At 42.5% G+C, this 23,177-nt stretch overlaps 1 protein-coding gene across 1 annotated transcript in view; it reads right to left on the bottom strand.

The window, feature by feature from the left end:
- Positions 1 to 21,098, bottom strand: part of gpc1a (glypican 1a) — a 30,771-nt gene extending 9,673 nt beyond the window's left edge. The window contains exon 1 of the mRNA XM_069521588.1: positions 20,400 to 21,098. Within this exon, the coding sequence (XP_069377689.1) occupies positions 20,400 to 20,550 (151 nt within the window). The 5' untranslated portion in view covers positions 20,551 to 21,098. The remainder of the gene's footprint in view (positions 1 to 20,399) is intronic.
- Positions 21,099 to 23,177: the final 2,079 nt, after the last annotated feature.

Here is a 23,177-nt window from a genome sequence, read left to right as displayed (position 1 = left end):
TTATTTGATTGCTCAAATAAAAACAGTTTTTTTGTGTCGTGTGATAATTGTTGACACGTTTTTCCCCTGACAACATATCGAGGCCGCTGCTGCTGCGTCTCGTCAGCCACAGATTTAAGGAGAAGAGGTTGACGATAAAGACACTGACAGCACGCTGAGCTGCGTCTGCTAGACATGCGATGAAGGAGGACTGAATCACCGCCCTGAGATAAAAGCCTTATAAAAAAGCTTCTCTCTGTTTATATGAGCAAACATTTTTGTTCCTTTAATGGAGGAGATTGAGATGATTTTTAAATAAAGGTCCTGTGGTTGGGGGTTTGCCAAAATCTCTAGCCACCTAATAAAAGAGAAAGCTGGAGGCATGAGCTGGTTTTATTTTCATTCCTATATATAGGAATATATTATATATATATATAAATTCAACAACTTTAAAGACGAATGGTCCGAGGCTTCAGAGTCACGCACATGTCGGAGCGATGCCTCTGCTGACGTTTAAAACTGCACCCTGAACATTACATCTTCGTCTTTTGGGTGACCATGTGCTTGCAGCTAATGTTAGCATCTCGTTGTCGGTTTGCTCACCGACCCAGACGATACAGGGCGTTTACCACAGGCACATATGCTTTACTGCATTCCTGGGTAGCTGGGAGCAGCTGGCATCCTGCTATAAAACCTTAATTTACTTGGAAAAACAGAAATGAGCACAGTGGCAACGCACTAACTAACACATGTGCAAAAAGCAAGCTTGCAAAGATGCAAACGTGCAGCGAGGTTGAATGGGTTTTTGTCAGGAAGGTGCCTTGCTCAAGGAGAGGAGAGAAAAGGATTTGGGTCAGTCTCTGTAGCCTGTTTGGTTGCTCACGCTGGTTTTGCCCTCGAGCTTCGGCGTATATTTAGAGAAGTCCACATCCTGCAGGGCAAACACACTCACAGGTTTGTACTACACTTGCAGGGACCCTCATTGATTGTTTCCTTCATGCCTGAGGCCCCATTGATGCAACAAAATCCAGATACTGAGAGCGTTTCTAAGGGAGGGCGAGAGAGAGAGGAATTGTGACTGAAGTTTTTTCAATATTTTCTTTCTTTGTCTTTGTCACGGAAATATCAAACACATTAAAATACATGTATATGTATCAGCCATCAGGGTTAATCTTGAAATGAACTAGTTTATACAAAGTGCCGTCCAACCCTGTCTAAAGGGAAAAGTGTTTATTGCTGTTCTTAATTACAACCCTCAGTGGCAGCTTCATTTACAGGAAGAGATATTGAAGAGGACACTGAAGTTGATATAATTCTCTTCAACAAATCCAGAGATTTTCTTTTTCAGTAAAGTCGAAGACCTGGAGATTGGCTCAGTTTACAACCTCCGGCAGCTCTGTGTCCGTCCCACTTAACTTTAACACCTGACAGAGAAACAACGGATCTCAGCAGTGGTTTAGAGCGTCTCTCTGACTGATGCAGCAGCAAACCATGTTCACACCTCGATAGTGTTTCACCACACTGTCTGTGATGTCGGATGTGTTGTCTCAAGTGTGACTTTTGTTTCATTTACAGCTGTGAAGAGCGGAAAAAGGAAAACGTCTTTGTGAAAAACCTGACGGCTCTTTAGACTGGTGCTGCTTCAGCCTGTCACAGTGATCAGCAGCTCAGAGGATCGTGTGTACATTTCTTGGCATAAAGAGTCCTAGATAATATCTCCTCCTGAATATGAAGAGCTCAGTGGTGACTAATCACCTGCAGCCGAGGTGTAAAGATTTGTGCCTGCAGGAGATCCGATCCTGGCTGATATGGAGCGAGTTGATGAAGAAAAAAAACAACATAAAGAACAGAATCAGTCGTTAATGTGAGCGGGAAAAAGTCACCTGTGACCTTTAACAATAAAATCCTTCTGCACGATATACAATAATAATCATCATCCACCTTCAGAGCTCAAACACAACAGAATATTTCTGCACCCTCACGGATTCCAACCAACAACTTAACAGCCCCAGTGCGGTTTCTGTAAATCAGTCAAGGATGTGGCCGAGGTAAAACCCAGACAGTTTATTCTCCTCATTAGACTGAATCCTGATGAAGTGAATTCCTCCGTATCGATAAATTAATTTAATGGTGGATATTTTGCCAAAGAGGGATCACATGTTCCCACAGCCCCCCCGCAGCTTAGTGCCGCATTAGACAGAGTGCAGTGCTGCGTTCTGCCGCGGGGCATCCTGCACTTAATCATTAGTGCATCCATTTAATTTTGGTTTCGCCTGCAGATGTGCAACAGCACACTGGTCGTCATGGAGACCACATCAAGACGACATTGCTTAGCCATTAATTTCCTTTTTCCTATCAAAAGCATCTGGCTCTCACTTTCGTCTCTCTGTCGCACCCTCCCTCTCTCTCTCGAGATGGGCTTCTTCGTCTTTTTTTTTTCTTTCCTCCCTGCATTCCTTGCGGCAGGCCCAGCATACCTGAGCCCGTCTTGACAAGTGGGAAACCCTCAGCACGTGTGCCAAGCAGGCGAACAGGTAACATGCACCGCACCGTGGGCTGACGAGAAGTCATCAGGCCTGGCATCAAAGAGCTGAATCAAAGAGAAAACGTGGGAACTACATGTACGCCTCATGGCTGCCTCTGCATATCCTGCGACTGTTTGGTGTGAATGCTACACATCTGCAAGAAGGTGGCAGTATGTGATGGGGTCAGTAGGGAGGTCATCAGCAATAATTCAACATGGAAACCTGCAAAACCTGTATCTATTTACCTGTATCTAAATACAACACGCACCTTGGCCAGCTTCCGTGCTAATGTGCTACGTTAGCTATCGATGCAATGCTACAGAGAAGTACTCAGGAAATAACATCCACCATACACCAGCAGCTGCCTCTGCCTTTTCTTTGCATATCAGTTACATATCTCTGCTTTTCCGCCTGTTGTTGCATCTGCCTTCAAAAACCAAGCTCAGCGACAGAAAAATTACTAAACTCAAAATAAACTCCCATCGAACCAAACAGTCATGAAGCCGAGCCAAAGTATTCCGATTATGGCAACACCCTGATTTAATCGAAGCCAGCACTTTGTTGATACAGCAATTCCTTTTAACGCCTGACTGCAGCTGTCTGTTTCTCTCAGTTTGACACTTGGAATTAATTAATTTCTCTCAGTGTCACGGTGCCACGCTGCCGACATGTTTGCCAGGAACACTCATTGGTTTGGTCTGCGGCAACAAACAATCATTTCTATTTCCCCTCTGGTAAAATGTGTGAATGTTACTGAGAATATTTTTTTGGGGTCTACATGTTGTATATCTCTGTTACATCAAAGATCATGAACGCAAGAGGACGTGAGATAAACTTATGGTTGGAGCTGAAATGCAGTTGTTGTGTTTTTATACCTTGTTAACAGAATAGGTTGAAAGTGAACATTGTTTAACCACCACTTCCCAAAAAGGCTTTTTTCCGAATCCGACTCCTGAAAATAACGTAAGTTTTTCTATGTGTTTGCTTTCCAAATTAAAAAAAAAACTAAATATAAATAGTTAATAGGGGACAGGGTTTCGTGTTTCATTAAAAAAATAAAGATCTAATTAACATAGTTGCCTTGTTGCTCATTTTAAATTACTTTAATGATGAGGGACGTTAATTTTATTAACTGAGTCATGTGCAACAACATCTCTACAGAGCCAGATTAATAATATCACTAATATAAAATCTCTCACACACACACACACACACACACACACACACACAGACTCTTACAGTTGTTGCTGTGTGAGGTGGATCAGGGTCACCAGACATACAGTTAAGAAAATCAGGTCACTGTATTTCATTACACACACACACACACACACACACACACACACACATTTATCTTTCTATGGCTGTGCGGACACTCTGACATAATTTATTAATGCATTCATTTGCCTCTTACCATCATTCTAACCTAATTCTATACATAACCCTAAAACCAAGTCTTAAATCCTCAAAAAGCCTTTTGAAGTTGGGAAAATATGTCCCTACAACAATAGAAACACACGTACACACACACACACACACAAACACACACACACACACACACACACACACACACACACGTAATGTGTTACTTAGACATAATACCCTGAGGCTGCAGGTTACGCTGAATGGTTATACATACAGGATAATCTCAGATCTGTCACACACACACACACACACACACACACACACACACACACACACTGGGTCTGACAGTGAGAAACTGCTGCAGCCAAAACAAATGAACATCCCAACTTCTCCCGGCCGTGTGGACTGAGACAGACTTTACAATTAGAACTTTAATCATAATGAAGCACCTGAGTGACCTCACTTTGCTGACCTGGTTAAAAGTTGCTTTGGCTGCACTTTGTTCAATCATAAGTAATTACAGACGATTCCCGAACCATGAAAAATACAAGATCACTTTTGTTTTAGTGGAGAAAGTGCTGCGATGTTTCCAATATCTGAGACTGCTGATGTGTCCGGCGAGTTAAATGAGACGTGTAAATCCATTTACACTCGCTGCCACAGTGCAGAAGCGCTCCATCACACGTGTAACCTGCACTGACGCTGCAGACTAATCTCCCTCGGAGCTCGGGCGACGTACGGCGAGGCTGAGTCAGCGCAGTAAAGCACGACTTAAGGCTCTCAAATGACTAGTTTCCAGATGTTAAACCATTTCTCAACGTATTTCAGCTGCTGACACAGGAATAAAACTGGACGTGGACAAACAGCTCTCTTGTGTGCCGGAGCATCGGTGTTGTTTAAGAGAATAAAACAATTTTACCCTGAAAGTCTAAAGTTTGTTTACAACCAGTTTCCTGCCGTGTTGGACGATGATGTCGTTTTAAAGCTGAGTTCTCACATCACAACATCTACTTTTTAAAGATGCAGTTCCCAAAGTGTCTTGATCACACCCTGGTGGCTGCCTGCAGTATAGATCATAGATCACGCCTCCTCCATGTTGGTTGATGGGAAAAAATTACAACTCATAATATCTTCTACCTCATATTTAAGGACACAACAATTTCACCATGACAGGAAAAAGTAATTGTAATACACAGTATTAGTAACATTACACATTAGTCAAATACTTCCAACACTTGTGAATCACATGACTACACATGCTACCTACATGCTTAAATGCCTGTCTGCTTGCATACCCGCCGAACCATACGTGACCTTGAAACAGAAACTGAAACTTTTTACTTCTAAAGATGTAGAAAACAATAACCATACAAACATCCGTGGCTATTATCACACGTCATAACGTCCTGTAGCTTCTGCATCTAGACTTCTAAGATAAATTAGAAGAAGAGTGATGGTGTTTCCATCGCTGCTGATCAGAGCCGGAGCCGATACAAACCTGTGTCTGCTGCAGAGTCATTTCACCTGGGAGTGAACCCCATCGCAGACAAACCAGTTGAAAAGAGGCTGCACACTATTTAACAGACAAGTGTAAATGTGTGTTATGTGATTTTCAACCTCAGGATATTTAAGAGTTCACATCTGTTGTTGGAGGAAGCTGCAACGTGCTGAGTTGTAAACAACCATTTTAAATAACGAGGATCATTTAGACATCCCCTCTGTGCACGCCTGAATTTCTACTGAACAAATCTTTTCGCAATTTCCCAGCTCCAGCTTCGCTGGCAGATGAACGAGCACAGAGCCATGCCCCTGATTATCATCCGTCACTGCCTCTTTCGTTTCATCCATCCTTCCGCCCCCCCCCCTCTCCTGCTGTGATGAAAGTTTGCCACAGGAAGTGACCTTGCACTGTAACGGTCTGTCTCATTGTAACTGATCTGACCTTTGACCTCTGAAGCTGCACGGACAGGCACGGTACAGTGGAGCATACATGACACATGCAGCAGAACAATCATGGTACACTTTGATTTGACTTTACAACCAACACACACACACACACACACACACACACACACTGAGTCTGCCCCGGCTCTGCCATCACACACCACATCAAAGCAGCTTATTGCTGAGCAGTAAAAGTGGCGCAGTGGTTTGAATTTATTTCCTTCAGTCAGACGTTTATTCACTGCTTCCCTTTCTTAATGAGCGTCTTACAATAACCCTGTCACTTACTGCCGCAAATTACTGCCACCTAAATGAAGGGCTGATGCTGCATCTGCGTGTGTGTGTGTGTGTGTCCTCACCATTTAAAGGCACCTGTGTGTGATTTAACGTTCCACATGGCCTTCCTACCAAAGTACACTTTTACCTTTTTTACAATCCATAAACACGAGGGCAGGAGAGGAGGAGAAGAGAGACGCAGCGCCGTTATGATGAAAAAGGAGGGAGAGAGAGAGAGAGAAATGGAGGGAGATAGGCGATAAAACGGAAAAGAAATAAGAGGGAGGGAGGGAGGGGGAGGAGATCATCGGTGGAGACAGAAGCAGAAGTTGTAATTTACCTCTAAGCATCTAATAAATGTGAAATCGTTTCCCTGCTATTTGTGATTTTCGAGTCTTTTTTTTCTGGTATATTCACAGTTTCTCTCAAACATTTGGTTTTAACAGACTGAACGTTGAACATGAACACGATGGCTGATGCTGCAGTTTTGTAGCAGTTCATTGCATCTGCACAGGAAGTGGAGGTGTTGTTGGTCAGTGACAAATCAATGAGGCTTCTTGTGTGGTAGAGGTAAATATGGTAGAAACTCCTCTTGTAACTGCAAACTGACCTCAGAGCAAAGGGGAGGAGCAGTGGATCCTGATGATATCCCCTTAAAATGAGACTGAAATACCGTGCCACTGACCTCAGAGCAGGTTTCTGTTGTTCACCAACATTGGTGCGAAAAGTGTGCAAAGGCATTTGCTCTCGAAACAACGGCAGTGGACGGGATGAGGAAAATCACAAGCACTCGGTGTGTTAATATTTGCTTTAACTGTGGATATTGAGGTGACAGATTAAATACTTCTCAACATTTCTGCCAAAATATGAAAATAACAACATCAAACTATTCTGGATGAACTACTTCACTTCTATATTCTCTGTTTTGCTTCTTCTTTTCAGAACAATGGCCACATTAAAGTATATATGCAGAGTTTATTGCCTCCAGAATGACTGACGCTTTGAAGCTCTTAAGTCCGGACCAACAGCAGAGAAGAAAAACAGAGAGGGAGGTGTAGACACACAGTGTTTTGGGTGAACCTCTCCTTATTTTATACCATTACAGAAGTAAAAATAGTCCCACCGCCCCACAGTCCTGCCCTTTCTGCTGCCCAGCCAGTGTGTGTCTGTGTGTGTTCACATGGCACCAACTTCACCGTGTAATACCATAATTCTATGTCATTTCTGGGAGCAGTTAAAGGCTCTTAAACTAACTACTACTTTTACATCCCGTCGAAGGATAAAAAAAAAAAAAAAAAAAATGGCAGCACGTGCCAACTGGTGTGTGCCACGCTGGGGAGAGTCAGCGTCCGAGCGCTCACGTGCACGTATGTGGATAACGCCGATCAGGGCAGAGGTCACGTCATCTATCTTTGACTGCTGGGATAAGCCCTTATTTACAGTTGACCGGTTGACCGTAAACAAGAGCTCGCGTTGCCTTGTGCCAGATCCAGCGGAATCGTTACGTAACCGGAGAAATGAAGAGAGTTTCTGCGAGTTCAAACGCGCTGCGAGAGAGCGAGAGTTGAAAAGACACGTTAACAAATACGAGTGAGAGTGTGTGTTACTGCCTCCGTGGGAAGGTCAGTGCATCAGCTGTCATGTTCTGTACTATGAGCTGCTAACACATACAGTAGATTAACAGGCCAGGATTAGCAGGAGATTAGACATCAGCCCCTAATCCAACAGCACAGAGTTAGTGATGGTGGAGAATGAGAGGTGGGAATGAATGAATTTGTGTGTGTGTGTGTGTGTGTCAGGCAGGGGGGGAAGCTGATTCTCCATCGCAGCTCCTTCTCGGCAGGAGGCATCCAATCGCTGTGGTCCTGGGAACATTAGGTCACAGCCTGAGGTCGGGCATTTCCAGGTCACATCTTCTGTGTCAGAACTGAGTGAACGTGGCGGAGAGAGAGAGCGCCGGATCGGAGGTCGCTGGGAGAACAGAGCCCGCGTGGTCTCAGACCGAAGCATCGAGGGAGCTGAGAGTTCAAATAAAGTGATAACAGCCTGCTGCACTCTTATTTAACTCAACGTCAGCCACATGATCTTCTACCACAGGGTCAATTAACAAAGACACATGAACAAGTCTTCGAATTAACACTGTCAAACTTGCTGCTGTTCAAGAAAACACACTTGCAGGATTGAACCGGACACAAAACAAGCGTCTTTACGAGTTTCTAAACGAAGCAGGTGTCACATTGTGATTTTGAAGCATCAGAATGTGAATCTTTAAGTTTAAAACGAGAGGTTGATAAGACTAGAAAAGCACAATAGAAAACACAGTACAGGTACAAGCAGGTGATTGCACAACGCACACACGAAGCATCCGTCTCTTAATGTCTGGAAAATCTGTTGTCAAAGACAGGATCCACCTGAGGTGCAGGGACACTCGGAGATGACACCCAAAACACTCCCCGTGATTAATTAAGGGACTAAGTAAAACCTGTCTGAACCGTCCGTCTGGCAACGCACCTTCTTCCAAACGAGCAGGAGTGGATTTAAATGCTGTCTGGTTCCAGACCTTCTCTCTCTCTCTCAGCAGGCCGTCTGCTGCAGGAGCCACGTGGGAGGAGTCTGGGAGATTCACCTCACCTGGTCCTGATGATGATGTAAGATGGTGGCATTCAGCCAGTCTCTCTCACAACTGTGTTTGGTTTTGGTTGCATTTCGAAGTCTACACTTACTTTTCTTTCAAATAAACTTATTTTCAGGAGTTTCCTTCCTCTCCTCGTCCGTACGAGGCTCATCAACAATCTCCAAAAAACATAATCCATTTTTTCTAATCCCGGGTTTGAATTCCAGCTCAAGGTGTTTGCACACCAAGTCTGTATTTTTTGAACAATAAAACACGTCGGACTCAGTGTGCTTGTTTCTGAGTGCTGATTATTTTGGATGATGGTTAAAAACATAAATAAAAACACAGCTGGTAAATAAAGTAATTATATAAATGGTTTTCCAATAATACGGCAATCCTACTAATCCGCTATGAATATTGATGTTGTTATAATGATGAAGCTTGTTTAAACCTCTGTCACTGAAAGTGTCAAAGCCAAGAAGGAATAAAAATCTTAAGCAGATGATCAGTGTTTGACAAGGTCCAAATGAAAAGTGAGGATGATGCAAAGCAAATATTTGAATTTCATCAGCAGCGCTTCTTCTTCTTCTTCTTCTTTTGACTTGTGTTCGCAGATATTCATTATGTTTCCCATGGTGCCTCTGGGGAAGCACTGCACTGGAGCTGCTGCACTAAGTGTTGTACATTTCCGAAACTCATGTGGAGACCCTGGTGTATTGCCAGAATGTGACGCACACTGTGTCTTCAGAATGTTATGAGCCGGGCAGCCGGTTTTATGCAGGTCGCCGCTTCTATCAAATAAACTTCTCCGTCACTCCCAACGGCAAACGATCTAATAAAGCAGAAATGCCATAAAAATAACAATAAAAATAACATGAAATAGCCTCGGGGCTGACACTCAGGAGGTTAAAATGACAAAGAAGTGTCTCCCTGACTGGCTGTACGGAGCAAAGTGAAGCTCACAGGAACACAAACACAGCAGGCGTGCATGGAATTTAGATTTTTTTACAGCAACATGTCTAATTATAGGCGTCTGTCTGATCCTCGCTCACGCACAGAAAACCCTCAAATACACACAAACGCGCTCCGTCAGATTGGTATCAGGTATCAGCGTGTATGTGCATTAGAAACGCAACAAATCACCAACTTGCTCTTTCCATGAACCACTTGAGTTCAAGTGAAAGCTGCAGCACGATTCCCTATTGATTTGACCTTTTAAATCCGCTCTCCAGAAATGAAAGCAATCACGTATCACTCCGCTGACACGGTAAGTATCGGAGAAGATGACAGAGCTCGGTTGCCATTAGAAACCAGAGCCACGTCTGTTTGTGTGTTGCTATTGTAGAGCACTGAGCGACTTTATTCTCTTTTCTTCCAAGAGGACCACTCCAGCTATAAAATGTATGACAGCCCTGCTGGGGTTTGAGCAAAACACTTAAAAACTCTGTGATTAGCAGTAATGATGTAATGTCTCCCCTGGTGACTGTACAGTTTATTGAACAGATCCACAGCCAATCTTTTTTTTCAACACACTAATGAGATGGTTATATATTTTTAACTGAAGTCTGGACGCCACCCACAGAACACACACATCCCTGATTGTTTCACACATAAAAGTAAAAGATTAAATAAGTTGAGGTAAAAAAAAAACAAGAATGGCTATATGAGTGAGCGAGTGTGTGTGTGTGTGTGTGTGTGTGTGTGTGTGTGTGTGTGTGTGTGTGTGTTCAGGCTGCTGCTGACAGGTTAATAAGAATAAAACAACATTAAGAAACAAATCAGCTGGACAAGCTCTGGCTAATTTACTTGCAACATGTTAATTTCTTAACGACCCAAATGCAGTAATAATTCTGTCCTTGATGATGATTAAATAGTAAATTTATCTCTGACCAATTTCTCATTAAAATCTAAACACAACTGACGTTGATTTTGAAAACTGTAATTATGATTTAATCCCCAAAAACTCTATTATTTATATTACTACTTGTCAAGAATATGTAATTCGATTTGACGTTGGACAGATCATAAAATAACATCCCCTGGAACCAACACTTTGAAGACAACCCTTAAATCTGGAATCTCAAAGTTTAGCTTTATAACACAGAGGGAATTTCAAAAGTTAAGATCGTAAACAATGCATCGACAAATCGTCGAAAAACTGTCCCTTTGGTCCATAACCAGATCCACGGCCAATATGAAACTGGTACTAGAATCTTTAAATCAAACATATGCAGTGAAAACTACAGTCGTTACGAAACTGAGGTTTCCATGGTTTTGCACATGCATGTTTGTAAATCTCTTATTTCACAGAAATGAATTACACTTAATCCTTCAAATAACCAATTAAAAGAAGCCAAACACTGAAAAGCCTCAGTGTACATTTTCCATTACGTCTGTCTGTACGCAACCTTCCCTGAAATTACAAACCACAATGCATGACAGTTAATACGTGGAGTTACCAGCTGAGGCACCGAGTTCAGACACTAAACCAACACACAATAAAATGCTTTAGTTAACGTGCACTGTGAAGGCTCATGAATGCAAGTTAAGTTACTTCAGGGTACTCGGTTACATTTGTTATCTTATTCAGGTGAAGAAAATCAATTAGAACCAAATCGCTGCGGGTCCTTGGTTCAACTCCCGGTCGGCTATCGTTTGCTGTGTGTCGTTCCCCCACCCTCTCCTCCTGTCTCTCCTTCACTGTCTTTAACGATTAAAAAATCCCACAAGAGAAAAATGACAAACTCTGTTGTTTGAAATATAAACTGAACAGGACGGAGGGCAGCATTTAACAATTCTTTACATTTTGAATTAATTAGCCAATTATTTTCTCCTTTATTCACTTTAACAGCTGCAGAGATTAGTCAGTTAGGAATGAGTCAATCTAGAAATATTAATTTGCCGGCTCTGATTTGAGAACATGCTTTTTATTGGTCTGAAATTATAATAAACAAAACAAGACATGAAAAAGTCACTTGGTGCAGATGGATACTTTTCACTGTTTTCTGGTGTTTTTTGAAGAAAGGATTTACAGAGAAAAAAGCCGGAGGGTAAAACGATGATTAAAACTCTTAGGTCTATTGACGACCATAGGCGACAAAGAAAAACAACAATATAGTAAATGTTTGCATTTAAATGACTTTAAATGATAAATCAGTTGTTGGAATTTGATTTTGTTTTTATCAGCAAATCAATTAATGGTCTAAATGTTAGAAAATGCTTTTTAATTATTTTGTTCGGCTGCATGTAAGAGAAGAATCAGATTAGAAACGACATAGTAGGACAGTAAATTCACCTTTATGCAAATGTTTGGTGTCGTATTGGCAGAAAAAACAAGAAATCTCCACCACTTCAGTTACACACACACACACACACACACACACAGTGGACTGTATGTATGAGGAAGTACCAGGTCCACCACATCAGACAAACAACTCATCGTTTCATCTGGGAAACAGATGGATGCTCGATTTCCAGAGAGGAGGAGAAGATGGGCGGGGGGGGGGGGCTGAAAGGGGGAGGAGAAAGTAAAAATAGCGTTTGATAGAACGGAGGAAACAAACATTAAAGGGAGGAGAAGTAGAGGAGGAGGTGTGAACAGGAGTGCAGAGGGGCGTCGGGGGGGGGGGGGGGGGGGGGGGGAAGAGATATAGAGACAGAGGTTATGGAGAAACACTGCTGGTTTGTGCAGCATTGATTTTAAAGATGGATGTCAAGGCTCTGAATGGTTTGTGCTCTTTTTTTAAATTCTACTCCAACCACTGCTTTAATGCGAGAGGATCATAGAGATGCAGGAGCGCGGTGCGACTCTGACCCGGGGATTCATCACTTGTGTTGATTATATGTTGGCGATGGAGGAATTTAATCTTCCTGTGGCCTCACCTGCAGTCGTTCTGGATAATAGATCTGGCTTCATACACAGAATGTAAATGGCTGCATTACATAGAACGACGTATACACACATCATTCACATAAATATATGTATGACTTTTGACCTTTAACAATAAATGGAATCAGTTCATTCTTGAGTCTAACTGAACCTTTCTACCAAATCTGAAGACATTTCTTCGAGGCGTTCATTATCTGTTCACTGTGACCTTTGACCTTTAACCTTCAAATTCGAATCAGTTCATCTGTGAGTCCAAGTGAACATTTGTACTTAATCTGAGCAGATTCTCTGAAATTCCATCTGACATATTGTGTTCACAAGGCAAAAAATGTGTTTTGTGAGGTCAGAGCTTCCTTCACCACCAAACTCGAATCACTTCATCCTGAGCCTGATTTAACGTTTGCACCAAAATTTGAAGAAATTCCCAAATTCTGCAGGTGTTCTTGAGATATTGTGTTCACAAGAACGAGAGGGATGAACAAACAGCCTGCAGACTAGCTGTCCACGGAACAGAGACATACAAACATCTAACAAAGGACATTTCCACATTTACATGAATACAAAAAACAACACGAGGGGTTAAAAATAACAGCACAATGTTAGCATGAAAGAAATGAATGTCCTTCTGTTTTTTTTCTTTTGCAACAACAGCACGGACTCATTCTGCATAACGTATTCGGATCATTTGCATGTATGGATTTTGGCACTGGTTATAAATGGGATGAGCTACATTAATGTAAAACCCCACATTAGAGATGAGTGCAGTGATTAGTGACGGCAGTCAGAGTCTCTTCTCATCTACTGGAAAATTCTAAATAAAACAATGTGACAGGTTTTTCATCTCATCCTCTTTCAGCCGTCACCCAACGATTCTTGAGTTTAAAGTTTATATGTTTCCGTGTAGTTTCAATGTAAAACTGTCCTCCACCGTCATTAACTGCACAGTTCAGTTGGTTTTGCTTGTTGAGATAATGAATGTTTTCCCCTCTAGGACTGTAGCCTCCTGTTTGGTCGATGAGTTGATCGATGCTGTTTTCCAAACAAATCCTCGTCCTCGACAGTCGCTGGTGTTACATAATGAGAGAAGCACGACTTCAGTAGCCTTCCAAGATAAATCCATTATTTTTGGCTGGGGAACAAAGAAAAATCTCCCGCTCTCACCTGCCAGCTCCAACCTATTTATACAAGTATAGAAGTATTCTGAGTATTTATCCAATGTTGGCTCCAAACTTATTGACGGCAACTTTTAAAAGAAGCCGTGGTTTGTTTTGTTGAAACCATAAAAGTTACAGCTTGCACATCGTGATTCTGTCATCATCTAAAATCATTGTGTCATAAATCTGTAAATTTGTTTATACTTTGTCTATAAACGCTCGAGGCCTTTGGGTGTGAACAAATCAGAATTAGCATACGTCAATATGTTGGTTTAAAATAAATTAATATGCTGCAAATACTTTTTATATTTATTTGTGGTTTGTTTAGTTTAATGACGTTGTGGCAGGTTTAGTTAATTGTTTTTCTTTTTCCTACATTTCACTCAACCAGGATTTGTTTTGGATACGCTACAGTCCAATTTCAATAATTATAAATAAAGTGCAGCTTAAAGTCCCCAAATTTATTTTAGAATGAGCTCATAAGCTCTTTATAATTTTGGGTTGGTCTCAGCCGCGTGTCAGATGACATTGCATGAAAACCTGTTAATAACCACTGACAGATTTACCTTCAGCCTCAGCGTACCCTCAGGTCCGGTCTGGATCGTTGATCACGAGGCCAAATCACTTGATGACGCTGAGGTGCACAACTGAGGTTACGTCCCTAACATCCGCCGGTGGCCGCTAACACATGCTAACACGTGCTAACATCTACTAGTAGTTGGTAACTTAAATTGGGCAGAAGACCTTCAAACGCACCAGGGCTCTTCACCATGTTGTCCTCTATTCTAAAATACGCAGACACTTCAGCAAATGGAAAGCTTGACACTCTGTCCAGACTGTTATAGTTGCTGCATTGAAAACTAATTGTGCAGGAGAAGAGTTCAGGAAAGATCAGCTCTACAACACTGTGATGAAAAGGGCATCGGAAACGACCACAGAAGGAGCAGAGGAGCTGGTGTCAGTATCAAACCAGTGGCTTGGTCTATGCAGGGACGATGAAGGAGAGATGAGAGGAAAGGCGCTCAGGACAGAGCCTCCTCCCCTCTCATCCTCCCTCTGCTCTCCTCTCCTCAGATCCTCTCCTCCTCTCCACCTCTATATCTGTCTGTCTCTCCCTCATGTCCCTGCATCAGACATCATGAAAGATTCACAGCTCTGCTTTTAACAGTTCTCGCAGCCAAACCTCTGCTCACTGAGACACAGGCAACCCTGCACTCACACATCTGAGCCTCACGTCTGGAAAAAACAACGCCGAGATGGAAGCAGGAATCAGACGGTCGAAGAGGGAGGAGGAGAGGGAGGAGGAGAGGGAGGAGTGTTCAAGTTCGAGACTGTGGGGAGACTGTGTGTGTGTGTGTGTGTGTGTGTGTGGGTCGACTGGGTGTTCAGCGTTCCACTTGGTGGCATGTGAGCGCCTGAGTGAGCATGTGATTTGTGACAGATGACGGACAGTAATAGTGCACACACACTCAGACACACACACACACACACACACTTTTTGCTACAAATCTTTTCTTGCAAATTAAAATCTATTTAATTGGCTCTAGAAACATTTTTTACAAACATGAAACCTTCATTTCTTTAAATGAATATGTGTGTGTGCTGATGAATACATGACTTGCTCTATTAATATCTTGTCTCCTTCACATGTAAACAGTTGTTAATTGTAAAATACTTAACATAACTGCACAACAGCTGTTAGCAGGAAAAAACACACAGGCTCTGCGACACTTGTAGTTCATGTTGTGTTCTAATGTAGCCGAGGATCATAGGAGTCTGACGGAGACTTCGCATTTCAAGACCCAATCAGAAAGCAGTTGCAAACTCATTGTTTCCATACATCTCAGTTTCAGTGCGTCCAGATAAAAAGATTTTAAACTAAAACGGGACCAGCAGCGTTTCTTAACTTCTCTGCTTTAGCGGTTATAAAACTCCAGAGTAACCTTGTGTGAACGTGTGCATCCATGGCAGAGTTGGTGCGTTTGTGATGTGGTATCGGTCTTAGGTACTGTGTAACTAGAAATTGCGTAAATGCAAATAAATGGAGGCCTCCTCGTTGACTCAGCCTTGTAAAGGTCTTATTGACAAGAAACCAAAGCTGGGATGTGTCCTCATCTGCAGCTAATCTGACCTAAAACACAGAGCGTCAGGGAATCGCTGCGTCCTTCCCCCTCTCAGCTCCTCTGTGTTCCCTCAAACAAGACACATTCAATATGTCGGCTACACAACACAAACACACAGGCATCAGAACTCAATACCTCCCAACACAGAAGAAAGCGTGCAGGATACATCGTGTCTGTTTCTGTGTGTCATACGATCACATGGGTGTGTGCTGCTCCGCACAGACAATGCACATGTGAATGGAAGTAAGTGTCTTCCCAGGAGAAGGTGTTGGCTTTCACTGACTTTTAAACACACACACACACACAGAAAGACTCACACTCACACACAATGTAAAGGACCGGCTAGTCTTTAACTATTAACCAGGTAAGGGTGTGTATGTGTGTGTGTGTGTGTGTGTGTGTGTGTGTGTGTGTGTGTGTGTTGAAAGAGCTCGCAGGCACAGAGACAGGCAGACAGGGGGAAAGACAACTTCCATTCACATGGTGTTAAACCTATGTGAGACAAAGGCTGTGAGCCGGGACAGAGAAGAATAGAAGCTTTTGTCAACGTCTCCTTAGGAATTTAGAGCATCTGCTTGTTATATTTCACAGTTTACTTTGGAACGCTGATATTAATCATATCCACTTTCAAACACAGGTCTAACACCCTGTTTAGACCTGAAAATTACATTTCATATCAAGATTGTCTTTTAGTTTAGATCTGATTTGTGCTTCAGGCGTTATCGTCACAATGTTTTCTTCCCCCTTGCAGATTGACGAAACACATATTATGTTACACACCTCACTTTATTGAGAATTTTTACTTGTGCTGCCAATATGTAGACACTGCATTTTGCGGTTTGGCTTCGGATCAGTCAAACAAAAAGTACTAAACCTACACATCTACAGGTGTGTTGGTTTGAAAAGAGAAGACAGCTCAACACAAGAAGGACTTTGTGTCCTTCTTTCGTGAGACAAACTAATTACATCTCAGTAATACGTTGGGAGTTAAGTTACCAAGTTACCGGTTTGGACCCGAAAATGTAGCTTTCAATATTTTGGCCTTGGCTGCTTGTTATTGTTTTGTATTCAGTTGCGAAGTGATTGGCTAAAGAATAAACGGCCCCAGATGCCCAGGCCAGGCGACGCCCACTGCCCAAGCTATACACTCTAGTAGGAGACTTTCCCAGCTACTGTGCCCCGCCCACAAGTTGACAGGAGTGACATCATAAACCCTGATGATTTACTCCAAATCATCCAAATTAACTAATTGAACTAAGGGAACACTGTTTGGCCACTAAATACAGGTATTAATACATATATATGTATATATATACTCTCTCCTGTACACTGAGGGACATGTAAACCAGGGAGTCGGGAGGAAGTAGCCTCTAGGACTCTGCAGATATTACTAACCATGCACTGCTCATGACTGGGAACAGCTGGGTCTTGTCACAAATCATTAGGAAAGTGTTTATTCCTGTAGATGTGAGCGTGTGTGCACAGGAAGACCACAGGACTGAAACATCTGAAACACTATGCACTGATAATAGATGCATTTAGAAAGCAAGACGCCAAATTTCCCATTTTTCTAAAGAGGATGTTTTGTTGGTTTTACAGCGTCCCTGCAGTGAAGTAAAGGAACTGTGCTTTAACTTTTTATTTTATAACTTTAATATAACCTTCACAATACAGAGCGAACCAAATTGAGATTCCATTTATTATTTACAAGTCCACTGTGTCAGCAGTAACACAACATTGCTAAAATATGGTTCAGCAAAATCATCTGAACTGTAAATATACCTCTGAATGGTCATAAAGGTTTAGAACAGGCATTTGAATGAATAAATGAACATTAGAGCCGACAGATTTATCAGTTGGCAAATGAAAAGTAACCGATGAGAACCTTTCACAAACTTTCAGACATGCACTTGAGTCCGGACATTTTCTTGAAATGAAATCTGGGTGGGGGCTGCATCTGAGAAGGCAACTGTCTGAGTCACATGCTCCAGATATTTTCTGGAACCCTGGTAAAATGTCCTGAATGTATTTCACAGAGTAAACAATGCGTAATAAGATATGTATTTATGATTATATTTTGCATGAAATTGATCCCTGTTAGTGTTTTCTTATTATTTATAGTCATTTGATGATACATTTTATAGTTAAACTATAATAAATCAACCCTCAGTTACATTTCTTTGGCACGAGGATTTGAAAATGACATCTTGGGAATCACTGCCAACTTTTTTTTTTTTTTTACACGTTCACTGATGCCTCTCTAAATTATCACAGAAGCATCGGCTCCTACAAAAATCCACGTCGCTCCAATGAACATGCAGCTCAGCGTCCATGAGGTCGTTCCAAACTCACACGCGATGGACCGACTCGGCTGCACCAACATTTGGTTTACATGAGGAATCTCAGTTTGTACTTCTCTGCCTGCCGCCATCTTTCTCCTCCTATATCTCTGTGAAAGTCTCAGATGACTGGAGCAGATCAAGGTCCGAGTGAGTGAAGCATTGTGTGTTGTCATCTGTCAATAAGAAATTCGTTTTTATTCTCTCTCTCCACCTTTCTGTGCGTCACTCTTGTTTGTTTATTGGTCTCAATCTCAGTAACACCCCCCCCCCCCCCACACACACACACACACACACCCCCACACACACACACACACATCCAATATTAATACCCCCCCCCCCGCCTACATCAGACTGGTTTTTTAACTGACAGAACATGGAGTGACCTTCAGATCCCACACAATCCAAACACACGTGCACTCCTCAATCTCGCCTCGCTTTCATCTCCTCCTCTGCCGGGGGGGTCCGCTGCGTTCTGTCCATCCTCCAGGTGGAGACGCAGGAGGAGACAGAGAGGGACAGATTATCGCTTTTAAAAGGGGGAAACCACTCGATTTTACGCTCTGCACTCTCCTCAAGGCCGAGACAGTTTAATCAGCATCTGTGAGAAGGGGCGGGCGGCGAGATGAGAGACTGAGGGGTTTGATTTGTGTTGTACTGACTGGATCTGGAGCTTTGATTGGACGGGTAATTGACTGATTGATTAAATGCATGATTGTCTCTCTGGCTGATTGACTGATGGACATGGGGATTTCAGGATGAAACAATAAAATATAATAGATTCAATTTAAATCATGTTCAACTTTTACTTAACACTTGCTGAGCTATATGTGTTAATGCCCCAAACAGGCTAACCTGAATCCTTACGTCCACCGAGGAGGTTATGTTTTCACCCGTTTGTTTGTGTCTTTGTTGTTTTGTTTGATTGTGATCAAGATTACGCAAAACCAACAGGAAAGAACTCATTAAATCTTAGTCAGATCTGGATCAGGGGGTGGATCCAGGAACTATTGATCACTTTCTAAAACATTGTGCGAAAGGATGTTTTTTTGTTCCCAGGAAATAATTCATGGTGAAGGGGGCCTGTTGGGCTGAGCCATTCCAGTAAATTAAAGCTAGGGTTGGTAATCCTGGAAAAGGAAGCGCGAGCATGTACCGAATCATCCCACCCCGTCCCATCAGCCCACCCGTCGAAGCTACGCCCCCAAAACAAATGAACGTCCACTTGCTCGCTGCATTCTATCCGGACTTCCTTTAGTACAAATGATAAAACCGACAAACTACTTTGACATACACACACACACGCACATGCACACACACACAGCAGAGCAGACAATGAAAGGTGCCCCTAAAGCACGAGTGTCCAGAAATCTATATTTTCATCTGTACTTTACAATAAAAGCTCTTTTTCCAACAGTACTTTAAAATAAAAGCTCTTTTTTCCTCTGTACTTTACAGTAAAAGCTGTCCACAGCAGCCGATAATCATAAACGCCCCTGAATAGAACATAACAGCTCCACAAGACACATGGCTCACACCCACCTGCAGTCCTGCCCCTCCTGCAGACAACAGACAATGAAAATGCCCCAGAGAGAGACTTGTAATAGAGATGTGCAGAACAGGACTACACCGCAGACGCTGAAGTGACTGGGATTGGAGGGGGAAATGGAAAATGTACAGGTGGGCTATACAGAGATGCAATCCCACAACATAGGACACGTTAACTGAGATATAAGCCGAGTATGATGAGCACACGCCTGCCTTTAGAAACAGTAAAACAAGTTAATGCAGCCGGAGACCTGACTAAACAAGCTTTAGGTGCAGGTTGTTTAACATTCAAACCAGCAACAGGGCACGAAACAGAAATGATACGAATTGTAAAAGAATATCTCAAACAGAAATATGAATATTATATATTACTTTTCATATGGTGATAAGTTTTGATCTCATATTTTTACATCTTGCTTGTTATGTGCCTGATACCTTGCTGTTGAAACTGGATTTGCCAGTTTGGGATCAATAAAGTAAATCTATTTATTCATCTGTTTATCTATAAATCATATAATAAGGCCAGAAAAAAACATTATTAAGATCCAACATATTGTAATTATAACTAATTCATACTCGTAAGTATAATAACAGACTTCATACATCTTTAACCCCAGATGCCTTTTTTTTCTCCCCACAAACTCACCGGAGATCTCGTTCTGAGGAGCGTCCGCCAGAGTGAAGCCTTTCCCGGTGTAGAACTGCCGCAGGTCCACGCAGCTCCGGTCCGCCCCGACCGCCGGGCCCGGGGCTGCAGACAGACACGCCAGCGCACAGAGGAGCACCGGGATCCGCATCTTCCTCTCAGGTGTGGTCCCCACCTCTCCACCCTTCACTCAGACCCGGGCAGACACAAGACAAATCCTGGAGGTCCGAGGAGAGACAGGAGGCTCCCGGTGGTTCAGTTGCTTTGTGGATGTTTGGGGAGTTTTCAGTCCGTCAATAGATGCATGTTTTCCCCGGTGCAAACCGCACACAGCCCCGGTGAACTAACACGCGCACCGGGCGAGGGAGGGTGGCGCTCGTTGTTGGTTCTGCGGGAGAAGAGCTGCGACGCGCGGCTGAAGGTGTCAGGTACAACTCGCTGCTCCTCCTCTCCTCCTCCCTTCTTCTCCTCCTCCTCCTCCTCTGGAGCTGCAGAGATGCCTCAGACAAAAGAGAGAAGTGTGTGTGTGTGTGTGCGTGTGTGTGGGTGTGTGTGTGTGTGTGCGTGTGTGCAGACTATCACCGGATCACGATAATAATAAAATTATTCGATTATTTATAATGAATTAATTAAATGATTATTGATTTGATCAGAAGATGATCATTTGTCCGGTGGATTCTCCTCCTCAGGCTTTGGGACAATGAAATGAGCAGATGCTCTCTCTCTCTCTCTCTCTCTCGTGTGTGTGTGTGTGTGTGTGTGTGTGTGTGTTCTGCTGCAAGGTGCCAGGGGTTAACCAGCGACACCTGCAGGCCATAATAATAATAATAATAATAATAAGCAAGTGGTGATCCAGGGATTCCCCATCAAAAATGTACAGTATTTATTCTCATTAATTAAAATGTAATGTGCAGATTGAGCGAGTGCATTGGTTTCATTAAACCTACTTAAACTTGAACGCAAAAACAAGAAAGAATTGTCATGTGAGTAAAATCTAATTGGGTCCAGTCGTCCACTGCATCACTTCTAAACACTGTGTCGTGTGTTTTCTTTGCATGAAGTTTCAGAACTCACAGAGTTATTAGTGTTTTTTTTAATTTATAGTTAATTAGAATAAAGTTATTAGCATCAGGCCCCAACAGTCACTTTCAGTGATCTTACAGGAAATATGCATCCGCTCTGGATGGATGGATGAATGAATAGATGGGTGGATGGATGGATGAATGAATGAATGAATGGATGGATGGATGGATGAATGAATGAATGAATGGTTGGATGGATGGATGAATGGATGAACAGACTGTCTGAGTCTGACTGATGTGTCATCATCTGATCAGTAGAACTTTTTTAACAGCAGATATTCATCTCATGTTTTCTCTGCTCTGTATTTTTAGTTTGTCTGCAAGATTATGCAAAAATGACTTGGCGGGAAAAAGCTGTGCGGAAGGGTGGGACACGGGCCCGAAAGGAACCCATTCAATTTTGGAAACGGACAAGGTGCCTGACAGTAATGATTTCTGACACTTTTCAAACACTGGTGGTTGTTGAAAGGACTCAGACATGTTACGAGATCTGTTATTGATGAGTGTGTGAAGTGTGGTGCAGCTTGATTGAATTTAAAGGGACTGATGGGCCTTGGTGAAGATACGAGTTCTACTTTGTGCCAGTTTGAGTTGTGATTGTGTAAAAAAACAGTTTTAATTAATACCATCAGTAACGTTGGCTCTGAATGTGCCAGTGAGTCTCGCCAGTGTGGCAGCGAGCCAACACCAATTCCACCTCCCAGAAACATAAGCAACTCGTTAAACCATCATTCACTTTATTACTTAGACCTCGATTTTCTTGCTGTGACTCGTCCAAACATTCTGTAAAAAATAGCCATGATGCACTTGACTTGATCACAATCAACTTGTAAAGTCAGGAATTATCACGTGATTACATTTAATCATCATTTATATAATCCCTGACATAAATTCCACATCTGCATTCCTGAACATGTTGAATCACAGGCCCCGACAGTGAATTAGATTTATCGATAACCTACATTTTTATGTCATCAGCAGGACACATCACACACATGGAGTGTATCGCTGGCCAACTTATTCAAAGGAATCATACCGAGCTCCACACACTGAGTGCAACATCTGGGCAGATGTTAATCCAGCCAATGCTTTTTTTTTTGCCTTGGCAGGGTGTGATAAGAATGATTGGCACATACCAGTTATTTTAGCTGCCGGGAGAAAGAGGTTTTATACCTGTTAATAGAAACAGAGCCAAGAGTAATATGTCAAATATCTACTTTTCTCCCATCCAACAAAGGTACTGTGCAGAGAAAGAGTGATATATTCTTGTTTTGGACGTCAGCTTTCAAATGAGAATCTTTTCCAAAAAAGAGTATCAGTATAATCCATCACGCTCTGAAGCAGATGGCCACGTTCCACATCTGCATGAAGTGATATATTAAATGTCAGAGTAAAACAGCAACGCTGAAAAGTGGTTAAAACTGATATGAGAAAGATATTCAGGTCATTAATTCATGCAACAATGAGGACACTGTCTGAGGATGAGCACAGGTGTCATCTCCAGTTTCATTCTGGCTCGGCACTTTCAAGTAAGTAACGTCTAAAGGCACAAACCCAAATAATGTGTTCAGTCTCTATTCATGACAGGAATGAATCCAGGTACAACAACATTACCTTTAAACTGGAGGATTTTATAAGCGTGAAACGAGGCTGCCTACCAGGTCACACAGACACGTCTGAGTCAATCACAACACTT

This window comes from Paralichthys olivaceus, chromosome 3 (genome assembly GCF_024713975.1).
Source record: "Paralichthys olivaceus isolate ysfri-2021 chromosome 3, ASM2471397v2, whole genome shotgun sequence".
Lineage (NCBI taxonomy): Eukaryota > Metazoa > Chordata > Actinopteri > Pleuronectiformes > Paralichthyidae > Paralichthys > Paralichthys olivaceus.
The sequence above is the reverse complement of the archived record's forward strand: the minus strand, read 5'-3'. Positions and strand labels throughout refer to the sequence as shown.